This window comes from Asparagus officinalis, chromosome 1 (assembly GCF_001876935.1).
Source record: "Asparagus officinalis chromosome 1, Aspof.V1, whole genome shotgun sequence".
NCBI classification, from domain to species: Eukaryota; Viridiplantae; Streptophyta; class Magnoliopsida; order Asparagales; family Asparagaceae; genus Asparagus; species Asparagus officinalis.
The window spans coordinates 6,754,788-6,771,390 of NC_033794.1; the positions used below are offsets into that span (position 1 = coordinate 6,754,788).

At 41.5% G+C, this 16,603-nt stretch overlaps 1 protein-coding gene across 1 annotated transcript; it reads right to left on the reverse strand.

Annotated features, from left to right (window-relative positions):
* On the reverse strand, positions 628-8,851 carry LOC109847567. The gene is made up of 9 exons (XM_020416802.1): positions 8,303-8,851; positions 7,920-8,020; positions 6,575-6,646; positions 5,958-6,051; positions 5,783-5,863; positions 4,874-4,912; positions 3,529-3,594; positions 2,326-2,472; positions 628-1,348 (listed from the first exon to the last, which is right to left on the reverse strand). Exons 1-9 carry the CDS (start codon positions 8,672-8,674, stop codon positions 1,163-1,165), a joined length of 1,158 nt encoding a protein of 385 aa, XP_020272391.1. The 5' UTR covers positions 8,675-8,851; the 3' UTR covers positions 628-1,162.

Genomic DNA, 16,603 nt, shown 5'->3' on the forward strand with positions numbered 1-16,603 from the left:
CTCGATTTTTCTTCTCCTTTCTTGCTTTAAAATCACCGCGCAGGCGATCATTTCTTTGATTCTAGGGCACCGACTCCGACCAACCTCAACCTGCCGTCCTTTAGTTCGCTTTTGTTTATTTATTTTCTATTTATTTCTCTTGTCAATTACTGCGATAGAGCTCCAACATTGATCAACTGCTAAAGAGACCTAAACCAGAGTGGGCTCATAAAAGCTGGGCCTTTTGGAAAGGGTTTAGTAGAAATTTAAAGTCGCCTATTGCGTTAATGAGATAATTAATGCGATAATTTATTACACTGATATAACGTTACTGTTAATTGTACTAATTTAGCATTGACAATAGCAAGACGCAAGTCACAACATACATCGCTTCTGTATAAATTTTAAACTTATTCTGATGTTAGATACAGTTGTCGATGGTACCGAATATTCAAATTCGATAACATTATTTGCTACCCAATTTATTTCCACATCTAGCAAACGCATAAAGATAGTACACATAATTAAATTTGTGTATACCATCTGTAATTGAATATGTCCAAATCCCCTAGTATATGCACCGACAAAAAAGAACGAACCCGTTCTTGATTATACATCCGAGACAGCAACACAACGAAAACAACCACGTGACTTACTTAGTACTCTTTAGAATTATAGAGGGTAAGTCATTTATAATACAAATTATCTCTCCTCAATGACCACCAAGAAACGCCTCAATTAAATGAAAATTACGCCTAACATCCAACGTCACCAACCCTCCATGTTACAAACTCATTTATCCTTAAATAATCATAAATATTTAAAAAAAAATTTTTTGATGATTCCCTTACACCTGGCAACTTCTGGGTCAATAATATTACTGCTATGTCTCGTCTAATATCTCGGAAGCTCAATCATATCAAGTATACTACTAAGCTACTTCGTATATATTTCTCTGATTGTATACAGATCTAGGTCCAGTATTGAGTTAGTTCTCGCAACTAGTTTGCCGTGTGATATTGCAGATCACTTGCCACTGTGAGTCATCACCAGCAGTACTCCTGGGTGAAACTTATAGTAATATCACCGCAAATGTAACTTCATCATGAGAGCATAGGACGCCAAGGATCAAGCACCATTCAAGCCAAGTCCAAAAGATGAATTGAAATAAGTTCTCAACTGATCATCGTGTTGAACTTTGTAAAAGTAGCGAAGAAGCATCAAAGGGGCCAACAACACCCTCAGTCAAGAGACGAGTGGCGGCCCCACGAGTGAACTTCCTTGCAAACAGAAAGCAGGGCACTAATGTGGAATTGCTCTGGCACCACTCTGTCCGGAATTCTGTTTCATAGTACACATTCCTGATGTCCTGCAAAATTCAACGAGCGAAAAAAAAAAGTTGTTTTCATTTTCTGGCAATGCGATGAAAGAACAAATTGAACAGATTGCCTATTTCATTATACATTTTAGTTCAAACACTCTAGCTAATTTTGATATAGCTCACAAATAATCAAGACATTTACTCTGGAAAATATGCAACAGGATAATCAGAATATGATGTGGATGCCTGGATTTCAAGTCAATATTTTATGCCTCTTGGAGTCTCACCTACTTGTCCATTAAGCACACTTCTCGAGGTACTGACATCCCATGAGTTTCTTTTCTCGTATGAATATTTTTGCTCTGTAGGATTCCCAGATAGTACGTTAACCTATTATCTAGAAGCATGACCTTGACCATCTAGATTCAGCTGTGCCACCTTAGAAAAGGTTCCTACTGGTGTCCTTTGCAGGGTTTAACAATCAAACAAAGTTTGAAGAGTCACAAACTTCATTAAAGCAAACAAATAGTGACAAATTCCTCAAAGCAAAAAACTGTGCCTACTGTGGCTTTCCGAGTACTAACTTGTGCATAGAAGATGACTGTCTTTGTAAATATCGAGTCTTGCCTCTTCCCCCTTTGTGAAAGACTCAGGACGAAGTTCTATGTAACAAATGCATCACATGCGGCCACTTGCAAACTTACTGGAACAGAAGCTAACAAGGTACAGTAACAATACTCACAAGTTCAAGGAAAAGGTATTCATACTCGTAAGTTAAAAAACATAAATCCTGAAAGCGATATAGACGTATTCGACGTCTAAACAACTAAATATCAGTGTAACAAATGCATCACACGTGGCCACTTTCAAACTTACTGGAACAGAAGCTAACAAGGTACAGTAACAATACTCACAAGTTCAAGGAAAAGGTATCCATACTCGTAAGTTAAAAAACATAAATCGTGAAAGCGATATAGACGTATTCAACGTCTAAACAACTAAATATCAGTGCTTTCGTAACTTACCTTTATTTGCTTAATATGCTCTGGGCTTGCAGTTTCATATTGAAAGGTGGTCGGATGCCAATTTTGTTTTCCCTTTCCATTCTTCGACTGGTTCCACGAAGTATACGTCAATGTTCTCCGCTCTAGTTCATCTTCAAGCTCGCTCATCTGCAACAAGACAAGCAACTGAATAAGGTAAATGAGTCTTTCGCTCGTACGAAAAGACTTTTAACCTTTTGGACTACAACTATGTCATAAGTCATCATTCCTATCGTGCATCTTTTTTATTTCCCATCCGATAAAGTTTGGCCAAAACTTTTGTTGTTTCTTGTTATACTATTAGGTTGGTACCGACTTTCAGGTCAAGGACTTGACAAAAGAGACGTAAAAACTAATACATCACTTGGTAAGTGGTGACATAGCAATGTGGATTAACCTCTAACAATTCCCCTTGATCAGAAAAGGAGCAGCAGAATGGGAAGATGATAAACTTTTTTGTAGAGAATTTTATTCATTTATTATCAACACAGGTTGACCTATGTTTTTTGCTAATCAGGCAAAGTTGATATATGTCCATATCACGCATGGTTACTAAGACACCATTACAATCCTGTTGTACGCAAAAGGACCATCTCATCTACGTGATGAAAAGGTTTTATATAGAAAATCTTATTCATTTCTCAGCATAGGTTGATATGCTAATTGCGCAAGTTGATTTATGTGTACCATATGCAGTTACAAATCATGGACCTTCTCATCTACATAATATTATAACGGTATTCAAAATCAGCCTGAGATTATAATAGTACTCAAAATTAATCTGTCAAATCCTACAATACAACTTCAACAGTTAGTAGTCTCATTTTATCATGATCTAGAAACTTTAAACTCTAATGCGGTTTGTGTATGGAGCATCCTATGCCAAATATTATAAAAGCAATTTGCTATGGTCAGACAACCCTGGTTTGCACCCACTCGATGAATTGAAAAAAAAACTAAGTGTTGCATCAAGATGAACCTAGTGAACTTTCAATTTGGAGAACAAGTGTGTTCAACTCTTTATGTACACATGCATGCTTGCGCACAATGCCCACATGTGTACATGTGCACAGTGATTTTCCAACTTGGCCAACAAGAAGCCCCCCCAAAAAAAAACTATCAAAAAGTGAGAAAATAAGCTATCTGAATGTTCTAAACCAATAAAAGCATGAGTTATATGCTTACAGATAGCAATGTCTGCACGTAATGTTCATCAGGAATACAATTGTGCTCCTTCTGGACAATTTTTCTCTGCACTTAAAAATTAAAGGTTCAAGATAGAACATATAAGAAAAAAGTTGGGAGGTCAGGCCTAAGACACTAAAATTAAAATTCATTTAATAAGATAAAATCATTCGATAAAACAAATGGGTTTGTAGCAAAAAAGGCAAGAGTCTTTTAGTATCCACTAAATATGCACAGCAGATTGCTAATTTTTATAACTTACTAGAAGCTTTTTCTAATAAGGACAAAGTATATTTCAAGTATAAATCTAGATCACTTCCTAATTGCCACAAAAGTTTCACCTGTCCACGAAGACTCCAAAAGAAAGTTCAGAGATTAGATTAGTCAGCAGCTATAAAAGCAAAAGAATTTACCGTAACCATTTAAGGAGATGAATTTGTCATGAATCATATTATGAAATATGATTTGTCATGAATCATATTATGAAATATGCTAGATGCTTCTAGGAAACTGAAGTTGTTAAGAGTGTAAAATTATAACCTTTACACATTTAAAGCAAATTTAGGGGGAAAAAACTACCCGCTGCAATAAATACAGCCCGTGAAAAGAACACTCAACCTGTGAGGCCATGCTAGAGTATAATATTCTAGCCATCAACCCTCACTTCAACTTCAGTTATTATGAAGTGAGAGGGACTTTAGAGAAATACCACAAGACCTAGAGCTAAATTGTTGGAAGTGATATATTGAACAATGCTTCATAAATATTTAAATTTCGATTTCAAACTCCAAACGTATGGAAAATAAAATATAGTAATACGAGTGAGACAAAGATAGTCCGGCAGCAAATCCATTTAGGCAGATATGATTAGAGTACAACAGCAAAAATTCTACAATAAAGGTTAAGGATAGGCACTAGCTGCACTCTAGCCTAGGATCAATACATGCAGACATCAGGCTGCACCGTAGCCTAGGATCAATACATCCAGACATGTTGTCATCTGAAATCAAGAATCAGCGTATAGTTTGCACCCACCATGCAGGCAGCTTCATACAAGTGCACTCAATTAGTTGTGCATGAAGAAAATACCTCAGATTTTAACCCTAGTAATCTTTAGCCATGAATTAAAATGAGATAATTTTACAATTAGCATTTCACACAGTACTGAAGTAAATAAATATAAGTGTATAGCAGGAACAAAACAACGACAATCATAAGCAATATTTGAATTAAGAGCTACACTAGTGATACTGAAAATCGTATGTTCTGAGAATGAAATGCCAACAATAAGAGTAATAAGATGATGCACTGAAAACAATTTAAAAAAGAGGAACCAGTCACTCACCGCATTCTGCTTTCCTTCAAGATCTAGATCTGGTCTTCGCTGCAAAGAGGCAAGCATTAAGATGAATCCTTAGATAGTGCCATTAAGTGTACGAACAACCAAAACAATATATTAAGTTATATCAGGTGTGAAAGTCAACTTGCATGGCCAGACAACGTTATAGTGCATAGAGAGGTATGAACTGCGGTAGAAGAAATTTTCATTTTAAACCCAATCCAATTTTTATTTTTGAAAACCGACCCACTCCCGTTTTAATTACCAAAATCGACCCATTTTGTGGCCACGTCAGCAACGTGGCCACGAAACGGGTCGATTTTGGTAATTAAAACGGGAGTGGGTCGGTTTTCAAAAATAAAAATTGGATTGGGTTTAAAATGAAAATTTCTTCAACTGCGGTAATACCATCAACATTAAATACTTTAAAAGAAGTGGCAACATGACTGCAAATTTGCATGCTAATATGCAGCCATGCATGACTTCATGCTCGTACAGGTACATGTGTTGTGTGTATATGTATATCTTATGCGCGTGTATGCACGTTTGTGTCTGTGTTTGGGTTTTATGTGCATATGCTTTGCATATTTATATACGAACATGCATGTAAGTTACGCCTGTGTGCATCTATTTGCCCCAAATAAAGTTTGAGGAGGCTCATTGTAAATAAGCAAATTGCTGCATGGGATGGAGAAAAATGGAAAATTTTGAAACTATAGTACCTAAAATCAGTAGACATATGTTTTATTCCTAAGATGTAGAATAGTCTCAGCCTCTGAGGATATTCAGCAAATATGTAATTGTGTGTTCACTAGTTTTTAGAATAAAATTTACTATCAAATAAATGATGCAAGTCTTTTCACCGGTAAATACTGCAAATTATAATTATTCCAATTAAGATATGTTAGGCATTACCTTGCAATGTTTCCTGAAAATTGGAAAGACAATATTGTCAGCAGTGATCACTGCTGCATGCTTTCTAACTAATGTTATCCACTGCAAGACATAACACCAATCAGTACAGTCCCAGAAATTTTAGGCCATGGTATGTCAAACCTTGACCGCATGTTATGTAATAAGAATCTTCAACCTGAGATCCTTTCCTCCATTTGTCCTTGGGGATAGTAGGAGACATCTTTGGATTGTAACGACCATCCTTTTTATCATCCTTCTTATCAAGAAAGCTGAAAGTAAGATTGTAAATCACCCATTATCTTCTTGTGATGGACCACCGAGCAAAAATTTATGGTCCCATTTATGATAGGGAAAATAATGGCTATTATTTGGAAAAGAAACGTGAGGCAAGAACTGGGAAATAATCAAATATTATATGCAATAGACGTGACCAGCAGAAAAAAGTATAACTGGTGGTTGATAAACAAAAAAAACACAGCACACAAATAGTGCTTTCAACTGTAATGATAACTAAATTTGATTTATAAGTGCATTATCTTACAAAAATGACTCGCAGTTTCAAAACAATTGGAAATACTGAATTATGGCAATTTTTGTTTTATTTTTTAAAATATTAGTCATCGTCTTCATCCAATACAACATCAGCGTAGAGCTAGTTGCAGAATAGTAAGTTCGTCAAGCTCCAAGAAGGGGAACTAAAGTGTTACCAAGCACAATTTACACAAAAAATAAATCAATTTACTATAAATAAGAATACTAACAGCAGGGAACAAACTAGATTTCACTGCCTACCTGTCCACAAAGCTTTTCGAAGAAGACATCAAATAGTTATATATATAGCTGAAGTTGTAAAGAGGAACGCAACTGCAATAGACAGAAATATGATTAGAAAATCAATCTCAAAAACAACCAGAAATATCCAGAGCTTATAATTTTATGACATTAAAATTTCACATTTCCTCTTTTCTAAAATGTTGAAAAGGAACGGTTAAAAATGTGGAGGCATGATGGTCCGTAAATCATAAGAAATGGTTCTTAGAATAAGAAAATGCATCAAATTAGCAGAATATTCTCTATCATAAGTTGTTTGAGGCCTCCTCTCATTCAATGAACAAACCGAACTAGCTGCAATTAGTGTCCCTGACTACAGATTGCTCTCCTTGGAAACAAATACAGCAGAGAATCACAGGTACCATAATCTCCCTTAGAGACTTGGTATGATGAAAAGTAGAAGATGACTTATCCAGCTTGTCAAGATATTTCATAAATGTTCTAAAACCTTTGCATTAAAGCCAAGCTCTTTACAGTCACAAGAACTTTTCTGAGCCTGTAACATCACCAAAAAGATCTAGCAAAGAAACGTTTGTGATTTCATATTTGTGTTCAAAATTGAATAGCCTTCTAAATGCGTCATACAACAGTTATTACATAGAACTACGAAGCTTGGTGCACTGGCTAAGGACACAATAGAAGGAAGCGACCAGGTCTACCAGGCAGAACCCAACAGAGGCGAACCAACTTTTGAAAAATAAATAACTACAAGATACATAGGAAACACATTATTGCATGGTCTGGTCTATCATTATAAATAAAATTTATCAGCATTCATAAAGTTATATCAGCTATCTTTAGGTCTAGAGGTGAAGGAGGTTTCCCAAGGTCCAGCTTCAAAAATATATTGTAACCTCTTGGTGGTGCAAAAACCAGTACTTCACAATTGGCTCCTTATTTAGAGATTGTTTGATTTAGTAAAAACCCAGGTGATTCCACCTAAATCTAAACAGACTACTTCATAGATTAAGTGTTGTCATTAAACATCCAACTCACAACCTAATAAGCCAAAATGGCTCCTTCATCTAGCATTAATCTGAGCTAAATCAGAAGACTAGTACAGGATAGATGATATTGGTTGAATATTTTGGATCAAGACATAGAACAAGGACTCGGTTTTTGGCTCTCATCATGGAAATAAGAGATCAATCTTCACAGAGTTAATAGGAGTCTATCATGTAGTCGAGGCAAACGTGCAATTGTCCTTCCAATGCTCTAAATCCATTCTCCCACTCAACTTTTTTCACTTCAAGTATGCACGTCTTATGGATACTCATTCACCAATTAATAGCGATCAAAACTTTACCTTTCTGATAGCAATACAAACCGCTGGTTCGCAGGATCCTCAAGTGCCTTCCTCAGCAAAATCCTCTCCGCTTCAATCATACTGGCCTCTCCCCATGCCACCTACAAAATAAAAAACAAACCTTTTGACTCGCTTCCTCATTAAAATCAAGGTGGTTTTTTTTTAAATCAGTCGTTTACTCAGATTTATTTTCAAACCCGAACACCAAACTCATTCACACCCCCAAAACATGCAAGCTGATTTATGCGACAAGCTGCTATTTTATAATATTAGTTAAACTACCATAATATTAGTTTAAGTGCTAAATGATTCGGGAATGGGCCTAAAATTTTAAAAAAAATAGATAACTAAAATCAAATCAAATCCCAAACCAAATCAAACACCTGAATACTGTTCTCAACCTGCCGCCCAAAAAAGAATGGCGACCTCGTCGTCGACTCATCAAACACAAACCCCGGGCTCGAATGCACATAAATCGAGAAACTCCCCTCTTCAGCGTTCTGAAAGAGCGCGTGCCAGATAAAATCGAGCGGCAACCCCGCACGCGCGAGGAACAAGAACGCGACTTTAGGGTTTCCGACGAACTCCTCCTCCGATCGAACCACCGCCGCGGCCGGCAGCGGCGAGATCGTCTGAGAATGGATCTTCAACAGCGCGAGGACGCAGGCGATGACGGAGAGAGAGATTACGAGGCGGAAGAGGACCCAGAGCTGGTTTTGGAGCGAGTTCGACGAGGAAACTCGCTTTTTGATCATCGTTGGGTGAGGAGGAGGATGAAAGGGTTTGAGATTTTGTAACGCATCGAGATCGGATTTAAGAGAAAGAGAGAGGATTTTGATTTCGACACGTTTGTTGAAGTGAGCTCTTAATTGTTGCCGCCAAAGAAGGGAGTTTTTTTTTTCGGTCGGAGGTTTTTTTTCCCCCCTTGTTGGGTTGCGTTGTTCACAAGGAGTGCGAACGAAGTGGGGGCTTTATGGGGAGCCACGTGTGCATCTAGATTGTCAAAAACGATGACGCGGATTATGTAATGGCAGTACGGGTCGGTCCGTCGGTGGTTCCACCTTGAAAAAGTTTTGATTTTGGGAGAAGTAAACTCAATTCAAAGAGCTGCTACTTGTCTTTTTTGGGCTGGATTGGACGGGAAGTACACGAGGTTGGCGCGTGCAATCATTGTAGTTCCCGGCCCACGACGCCGTTGTGACGGGCCGTGGCCGCGGCAGGTACAGCGGACCCGGTTCCGTAGTCTGTCGACAAGGGGTAGATCTATCGAAGCGGTTAAGGGGGTGTTTGTTTCCAATCCTATTATTTTAGGATATGAATTTCACCATGTGATTTGAAGTTCATAGGTAATTTGTTATGAGTTAGAATTCCTAAAATTTTGTTTGTTTTAACAATATTTTGGGATTTGGAGTACTATAATTTGTAATATTTTTGTATGTTTTAAACTTTTTGGAATTTGAAATCTTTAATTTGTCTTACACTTTTGAAATTCACCCCACATCCCACCCAAAAAAGAGAATTTCACAAATCCTTAAATATAATATTTTTTTATTATTTGGGGATTTGATATTCTTAAATTTGTTTTGAAACAAACAAGTTTTATGGAATTCTAAAACCCAAAAAACCCCACTTTTTGATCCTAGAAATTGAAATCTCACCCAAATGCTAAAATTTTTTTGAAACAAACACCCCCTAAATTGACCACAGTTTCTACGAGGATACCTCTACATCGGTCACGATTTGTTGGGAAATTAGCTTGAAATTTTCAATTCTTCTATTTAAATATATGGTTCTAATAAGATCATTATTTATGGTTAGGATGACTGCAGACTTAACATGCAATGAGCAGTGTATAAAGACAATATTGCAAGCAGCGCCTTGCGAAACAAATTAAATATTTCAAACTGTTGTTCGGATATATGTCTTTTTTAAAATGAAGGGGGCGCTCGGTAAATTTAAAATGGTCGGAATTACGAAAGTTATTTTTTTATAATGCATTGAAAACGCATCAGCATGGGCGTTTTAGTGAAGAACAGCGTTTGTTTACAAGAAAAATTATTGTTGAAACTGAAAAAGTAAAGATAAAATGAAATATTATGATTTTTAATTGTTGAACATCATATTGTACCCTCAAGGATTGTTAATAAGTAAAATAATTTTCTTAAGATGCTTTTCCCATATTTAATTCTCACATTCATCCAAGCAAGCACGGCCCAAATATGTTTGAAATCCATATACAATGATTAGTTACAGAAGTTGTTAATTGCATATTTTTGCTGCAAGAAATTTATCTCCATTGCAAGTAAATAATCTACTTATTTGCAATTATAAAATGATCTGTATATTTCTGAGTTGGAATCCGCTAATTTGGCAATGTGACTGTTTTCGGTGAAAGTCGCTGTTTTCATTGCTTTCGAAATCTGTTACAACTTTAAACGTTACAACAAGAATCGATAAAAAAAAAGTCGGTCTTTTTATAAGACCTCCTTGTGCAACAAAACAAAGATTACAACTTTTCGAAAATAAACACGAGATCCCGTTTTGGTGCGGTCTCGTTTGCGTGGGTCTTTGGCCTGTGACGGGGATGTTGATATCCGTGGACCACCGGGGCAATCAGATCCGTTCCGGATAAATCGGACAGAGTTTCGTCGATCCGCGTGAGATCTAGAAACTTCCGGTCCAGAAATATCGGACAGAGCTTCGTCGATCCGCGTGAGATCTAGAAGCTATAAGCGTATACCTCGGCTAAAACGAGGTAATAGCTCTTCTTAGTATCAACGCTAAAGGCCGATACTAAGGAAAGAAGGGGGGAAAAAGGTGATGAAGGCTGATGCCGACCTCTCTTCCTCGGTTGAAGCGCTCGATGACTCTTTGCTGCAGCAGGGCTTCGCCAAGGCTCTCCAAAAATCCTCCTCTCGAAAGCAAGGCCCAAGGGGGCTATTTATAGGTAAATGAGAGTGTGTAGGGGGTCTAGGGGGGTCTAGGGGGTGCGGACACCCCCTGGTGTCTCGGCCGGTTACGCGTTGACCGGCGTTGACCCTTAGGGTTTTGAATCGTCGAACGTCGATTGGTGTGGATTTTCATCCTCGAACGTTGACTTTTGTCGCAACGCGTTGACTGGCGTTGACCTAGGGTTACGCGTTGACCGGCGTTGACCCTTAGGGTTTTGAATCGTCGAACGTCGATTGGTGTGGATTTTCATCCTCGAACGTTGACTTTTGTCGCAACGCGTTGACTGGCGTTGACCTAGGGTTACGCGTTGATCGGCGTTGACCCTTAGGGTTTTGAATCGTCGAACGTCGATTGGTGTGGATTTTCATCCTCGAACGTTGACTTTTGTCGCAACGCGTTGACTGGCGTTGACCTAGGGTTACGCGTTGATCGGCGTTGACCCTTAGGGTTTTGAATCGTCGAACGTTGATTGGTGTGGATTTTCATCCTCGAACGTTGACTTTTGTCGCAACGCGTTGACTGGCGTTGACCTAGGGTTACGCGTTGATCGGCGTTGACCCTTAGGGTTTTGAATCGTCGAACGTTGATTGGTGTGGATTTTCATCCTCGAACGTTGACTTTTGTCGCAACGCGTTGACTGGCGTTGACCTAGGGTTACGCGTTGACCGGCGTTGACCCTTAGGGTTTTGAATCGTCGAACGTTGATTGGTGTGGATTTTCATCCTCGAACGTTGACTTTTGTTGCAATGCGTTGACTGGCGTTGACCTAGGGTTACGCGTTGACCGGCGTTGACCCTTAGGGTTTTGAATCGTCAAACGTTGATTGGTGTGTGGATTTTCATCCTCGAACATTGACTTTTGTCGCAACGCGTTGACTGGCGTCGACCTAGGGTTACGCGTTGACCGGCGTTGACCCTTAGGGTTTTGAATCGTCAAACGTTGACTTTTGTCGCAACGCATTGACCGGCGTTGACCTAGGGTTACGCGTTGACCGGCGTCCACCCTTAGGTTTTTTGAATCGTCAAACGTTGATTGGTGTGGATTTTCATCCTCGAACGTTGACTTTTGTCGCAACGCGTTGACTGGCGTTGACCTAGGGTTACGCGTTGACTGGCGTTGACCCTTAGGGTTTTGAATCGTCATAATCGACGAAAACGGGCGTATCCGGGTCCAAAACAGGCATATGGGGACAAAACGGGACTCGAGATGCCCGGGGGTGTCTCCCCCTTGGCCGAGACACCTTGGGGTGTCTCGGCCAAGCCGAGACACCCTAGGGTGTCTCGGTTTTGGGGCCGAGACACCCCTTCTCCCCTTCCTCTTTTTCATTTGTCTTTTTCCCCCTTTTGGTTTGTTTCTTTTTCCCTTTGTTTTGGTCCATTACTTCTTTTGTTTTCCCCCTCTTTTCAAAATTCAAAAGAGAGTTCCCCCTCTATAATTCAAACACTTTCTTCTTCCTCCTTCTTCCACCATTATTTCTTTTCTTTCAAGAACTTAAAACCCATAAACCCCCCCCCTATTTCGGTTTTGTGTCTTCTTCTTCCCCAAACTTCTTTCCTCCATTGATTTGTTCTCAAGGATCCATCAATCCTTCAAGAGGGGCTAGGATTTTGGGTGTCTTATTTGCAAATTCGGCCAAACACTTGCTCCTCCAAGTAGGGTTCCCTCCTTCATCTTCAAGCTTAAAGAAAACTCTTTTGATTTGGTAAGCTCTTCTTTACAATCCTCTTGTTTTCGCAAAAGTGGCCGAAGAATTGGGGTGGTGTTCATGTAATAGAGGACTGAAGTTTAGGACCTAAATTACATGTTCATTTGGCCACAAGCTTGAGGGGTATTTTAGGCAAGAGGACCAAAAGTTGTTGGAGGGGTTTATTTGCAAAACAGCCCATAAATGTCTTAGAGGGACTTATTTGCAAAAGGCAGTGAACTTATGGCTGAAATCCAATGAGTTTTGACCACGAACTCATGATCAAAATTTTGATAAGGCATGTGGAGCCCAAACCAAGATTTTGTAGAGGGGCTTTTATGCAAAATTGGCTGAATTCTGCAAAAGGGCTCATTTGCAAATTTTAACCAAAATTGTGGGGTACCGGGGTGTTATATGATCGAATGTGACGATCATGACCCGGGTCACGCGTGTCCTTGACCTAGATTTTGGCCTTGAACACAAAGGGTATTTTGGGTATTTCACCAAAATTCACCGTGAAAGATGACAATCATCGTGCACGAAATTTGTAGGTTTAATTAGACTTCAATTATGAAATCCTATTTGTGTATAGGATTTTAATTAAAGTTCTTAATTTCCCTTTTAAATTTCGTATATTCATGTTTTAGATTGTACCTGACTTGCTGCTTTTCGTTGCAGATTTGCAATGTCTCCGCGTCGATCTCGTCCCCGGAGGAGCCGTTCTCGTTCACAGCATAGTGAGGAGGAGGTCCCCACGACATCCTCTCCCGCGGCTTCATTTTTCGGGGGTGAGAATTTATGCAGAGATTTTGTCTTACATCCCTGATTGACCTCTTTGCGGGTCATGAAGGAAGAACCGATACCTCTCTCGCGGAGGGTAAGGTTTCAGACTTGTTTTGCTTAGCCAATTCAAGTCTTCGGATATATTGGGGCGATTTTGTGTTGTCCTACACCTTATAGGTCGGTGTACGTTACCACGTTATTCACGTGATGACGCATGCCGTCCTTCTGGTGTAGGTCACTCAAAATCGTCTCTCCAATTATTCCGTGGATGAGTCTATCATTCTTCTTACGAGATGGATTTTCTGATTCCGCCCTTGTGCTTTATTGCAGTGGAATTTCCCGCGGGTAGCCTTCCTCCTCACGCCAACACCGGATGTAGTCGGGAGGTTTTCTCTTCCGCTACTCTTAGGCAGGCTGTTGGCCCACTTCCTCGGTTCGACGGGGATCGTCCAAATGACTCTTGCCGTTCGATACAGGAAGGAGGGCGCCATTGCTTGCGCCAACTTATCACAGATGCCTCCTTCACCCCTGATTCTACTTCCACTCAGGTTCTAAAGAAGCCGGGTTTTCTATTTGGAGATCATGTCAGGGATCCTGCCACGCTGACTCTTTGTGAGGAGCATTGGTTAACTCTTGACGGTGGAGCCTGTTTGTACATCCCTTCGATTCCACGCCACTATTCTTTCAGTCATTTGAAGGGGCAAGCCGTGGACCGGCAGATGTCTTGGCATCTTACTGAAGATGCTGATCGGGTTCAATGCGGATATGCTACTCACCATAAGACTCCTGGCTCTGAGGGGTATCATGACGTGCGTGGTCTACGACCCGGGATCATGGGTCTTGATACTGCACCCCCAGGCGAGGTGTCAGCTGCTGCTCCGACTGTGAGCAACCGTCTGGCTCTTCTTGGGAGACAGTTACCCCCATCGGAGTACAGATGTTATGGCTGGGCTTCCTCCCTAGCCAAAGGGTGGTGGGCGCGCATGACTGGTTTCGTCTTGGCGCGCTGGGAGAGGGATCTGAAGAGCAGTGGGTTGTATGCACCCATACGAGCTACTATGTACGGCATCCCAGTCAGCTGTCGCCATTTCTTGGCTTTGCTGGAGACTTATGTGCCCGATAGCAACACCTTCCTGACCAGCGGAGGTGAGCTAGGGTTGGCCTTGCACGAGATGCATTATGTTTCGGGTCTTCCGATGGGGGACTGTCCGTATCAGGAGTACTTCCCTACGAACCAGCAGCTGGAGTGTATGAAGAAAGATACTCCGGACATGTATGACACACTCTGGGATCTTACTTGCCACTACTACACTTCTTTGATCCAAACTTCTCCCCAAGCGAGAAGGAAGAGGCAGATCAGCTTGAAGCAGTTTGCCAGCTACTTGTTCCAGAACTTGGAAGGTGATTCCAGTGCGCCCATTCATGAATTAGACGTGATGACTCCTTCGGCCGTTAATGAGTTGTTGGAAAAGGCTGAGGTTCGTTCCTACACTATCGGCAGTGCTGAGGGGGCTTTTCCCGCGGGGACAAAGTTTCGCTCTTTTCTCCGCCGCGCACAGAGGTCTATAGGGTCCCGGGCGCTATTAGCAGGCTACCTTGCCCTTTGGTTGAAGAAGTGTGTCGTCCCGCACCAACCTTCTGACGCTCTACCCATCGAGGTGCTCTTCCCTGCAGTTCAGCTGGCTTATGGGAGAGAGCTTTCCCTGCTCCCAGCAATGGTTGCTAGTATCCATTGCGGGCTCAGGGGTCTGGTTAGCAGTTTTACACATATGGGTTCTGAACCATCAGCTGAGCTGGTTTGCCCAAAGGTTGAGCTCCCTTACGCATATTTGATGGCGTGGCTCGTTCTTCACCGTCCCGACTTGATGTCGGCCCCCAGCGTTGTTGACATCCCTGTCCCCTTCATGCAATTGTTGGAGCAGAGCAGATGGTTTGGGAGCAAATTTAGTGATGTTCAGCGAGAGCTCCGGGTCCGCAAGAGTTGGGAGTTCTTTAAGTGTTTCCCTCACTTTTCAGGTCGCTATGGCGACGTGCTGGTTGATGAGGAGAAACCTAGAAGTGACCGGACCGTTCTTGACGCTGGTTGCTTCCGGTGGTTAGTGAACATCCGTGTAGGCTATCTCGTCCTTCGGGTGAAGAACCAGTGCCACATAGAGCCTTATCTCCCTTGCCGCTTTGCTCGACAATTCGGCTATGACCAACTGTATGTCGGGAATCCGAGCCGCAGCCTGCGGGTTGAGGGAGGATTGATTGATGGCGTTCGAGCGTGGCTATGGACGATGGTGGGCTGTACTGGAGCCCGTTTTGCTCTTCCTTCGTATCGGCGTAAGCCATTGATCACTTTCCTCAGCTGCAAGTGGTTCCTTTCTGCATATGAGTCCATCAGCGTGAGGAGCCTCTCAGAGTTGCAGTCCGAGTACGCGGTCCGGGCTGCTATGATGGCTGGTCGCAGAGCTGAGCTTGCTCAGAAGCGGAGAAAAGGGCATGCCAAATCTCTTGTCTCAGACGAAGAAGAACTTCTCCCTACGGGTGATGATGACGAGACCTCCGAGGACGAGTATGCGGACGCAGATACCGGCAGAGGGGATCTCGATACTGGTTTGTCCTATCTCTTTTAATTTTCATTTTCCATAAATGACAGCTCTTTTTCATTGAAATGGCTATTGTCATTTTAGGTAGGACAGCCGGTGATCATGAGCCCTCAGCTCCTACACACGTTGAAACGTGTGATAGGCCTGCGCATGTTCGACCCTTTGGTCCTCGGAGGGTTGGTGCCCCGAAGAGGAAGAAGACTGCCCATAAGTCCCATGACGGTCAGCGTCCCTGTGGAGTGGACTTAGGGAGCACCGCCGATGGAGGGGGAGGTAACATTCAATTGCTCTTGCTTCAAGGTTGTTTACCTTTTGGGGATTTGTGACCATGTTTTGTGCTTCAGGTTTCTTCGAGGAGGGCGAACTCCCACCGGGTTCGGCGTCCCCTGGCGTTGACAACATGGATTGCTTTGTGCAACAAATGTGCGACGCTCTTCACGACGGGTCCTTGGGCATCGATCTAAACATCGACCTTGAGCAGATGAATAATGTCGAGCCCGCAGCCCCTTATTCAGGTATATCCACATTCGATGTCATTTTCCTCAAGCATGGGGAAGGAAGACTTCCCGTTTTTGCTGAAAGTATCTCCTCGAGCTTTCCTCATCTTTCAACACTCAGGTTACCCTGCAGATGTTGTGATGGAGGGGCCAAGCTTCTCGAAGCCGGATGCCGGC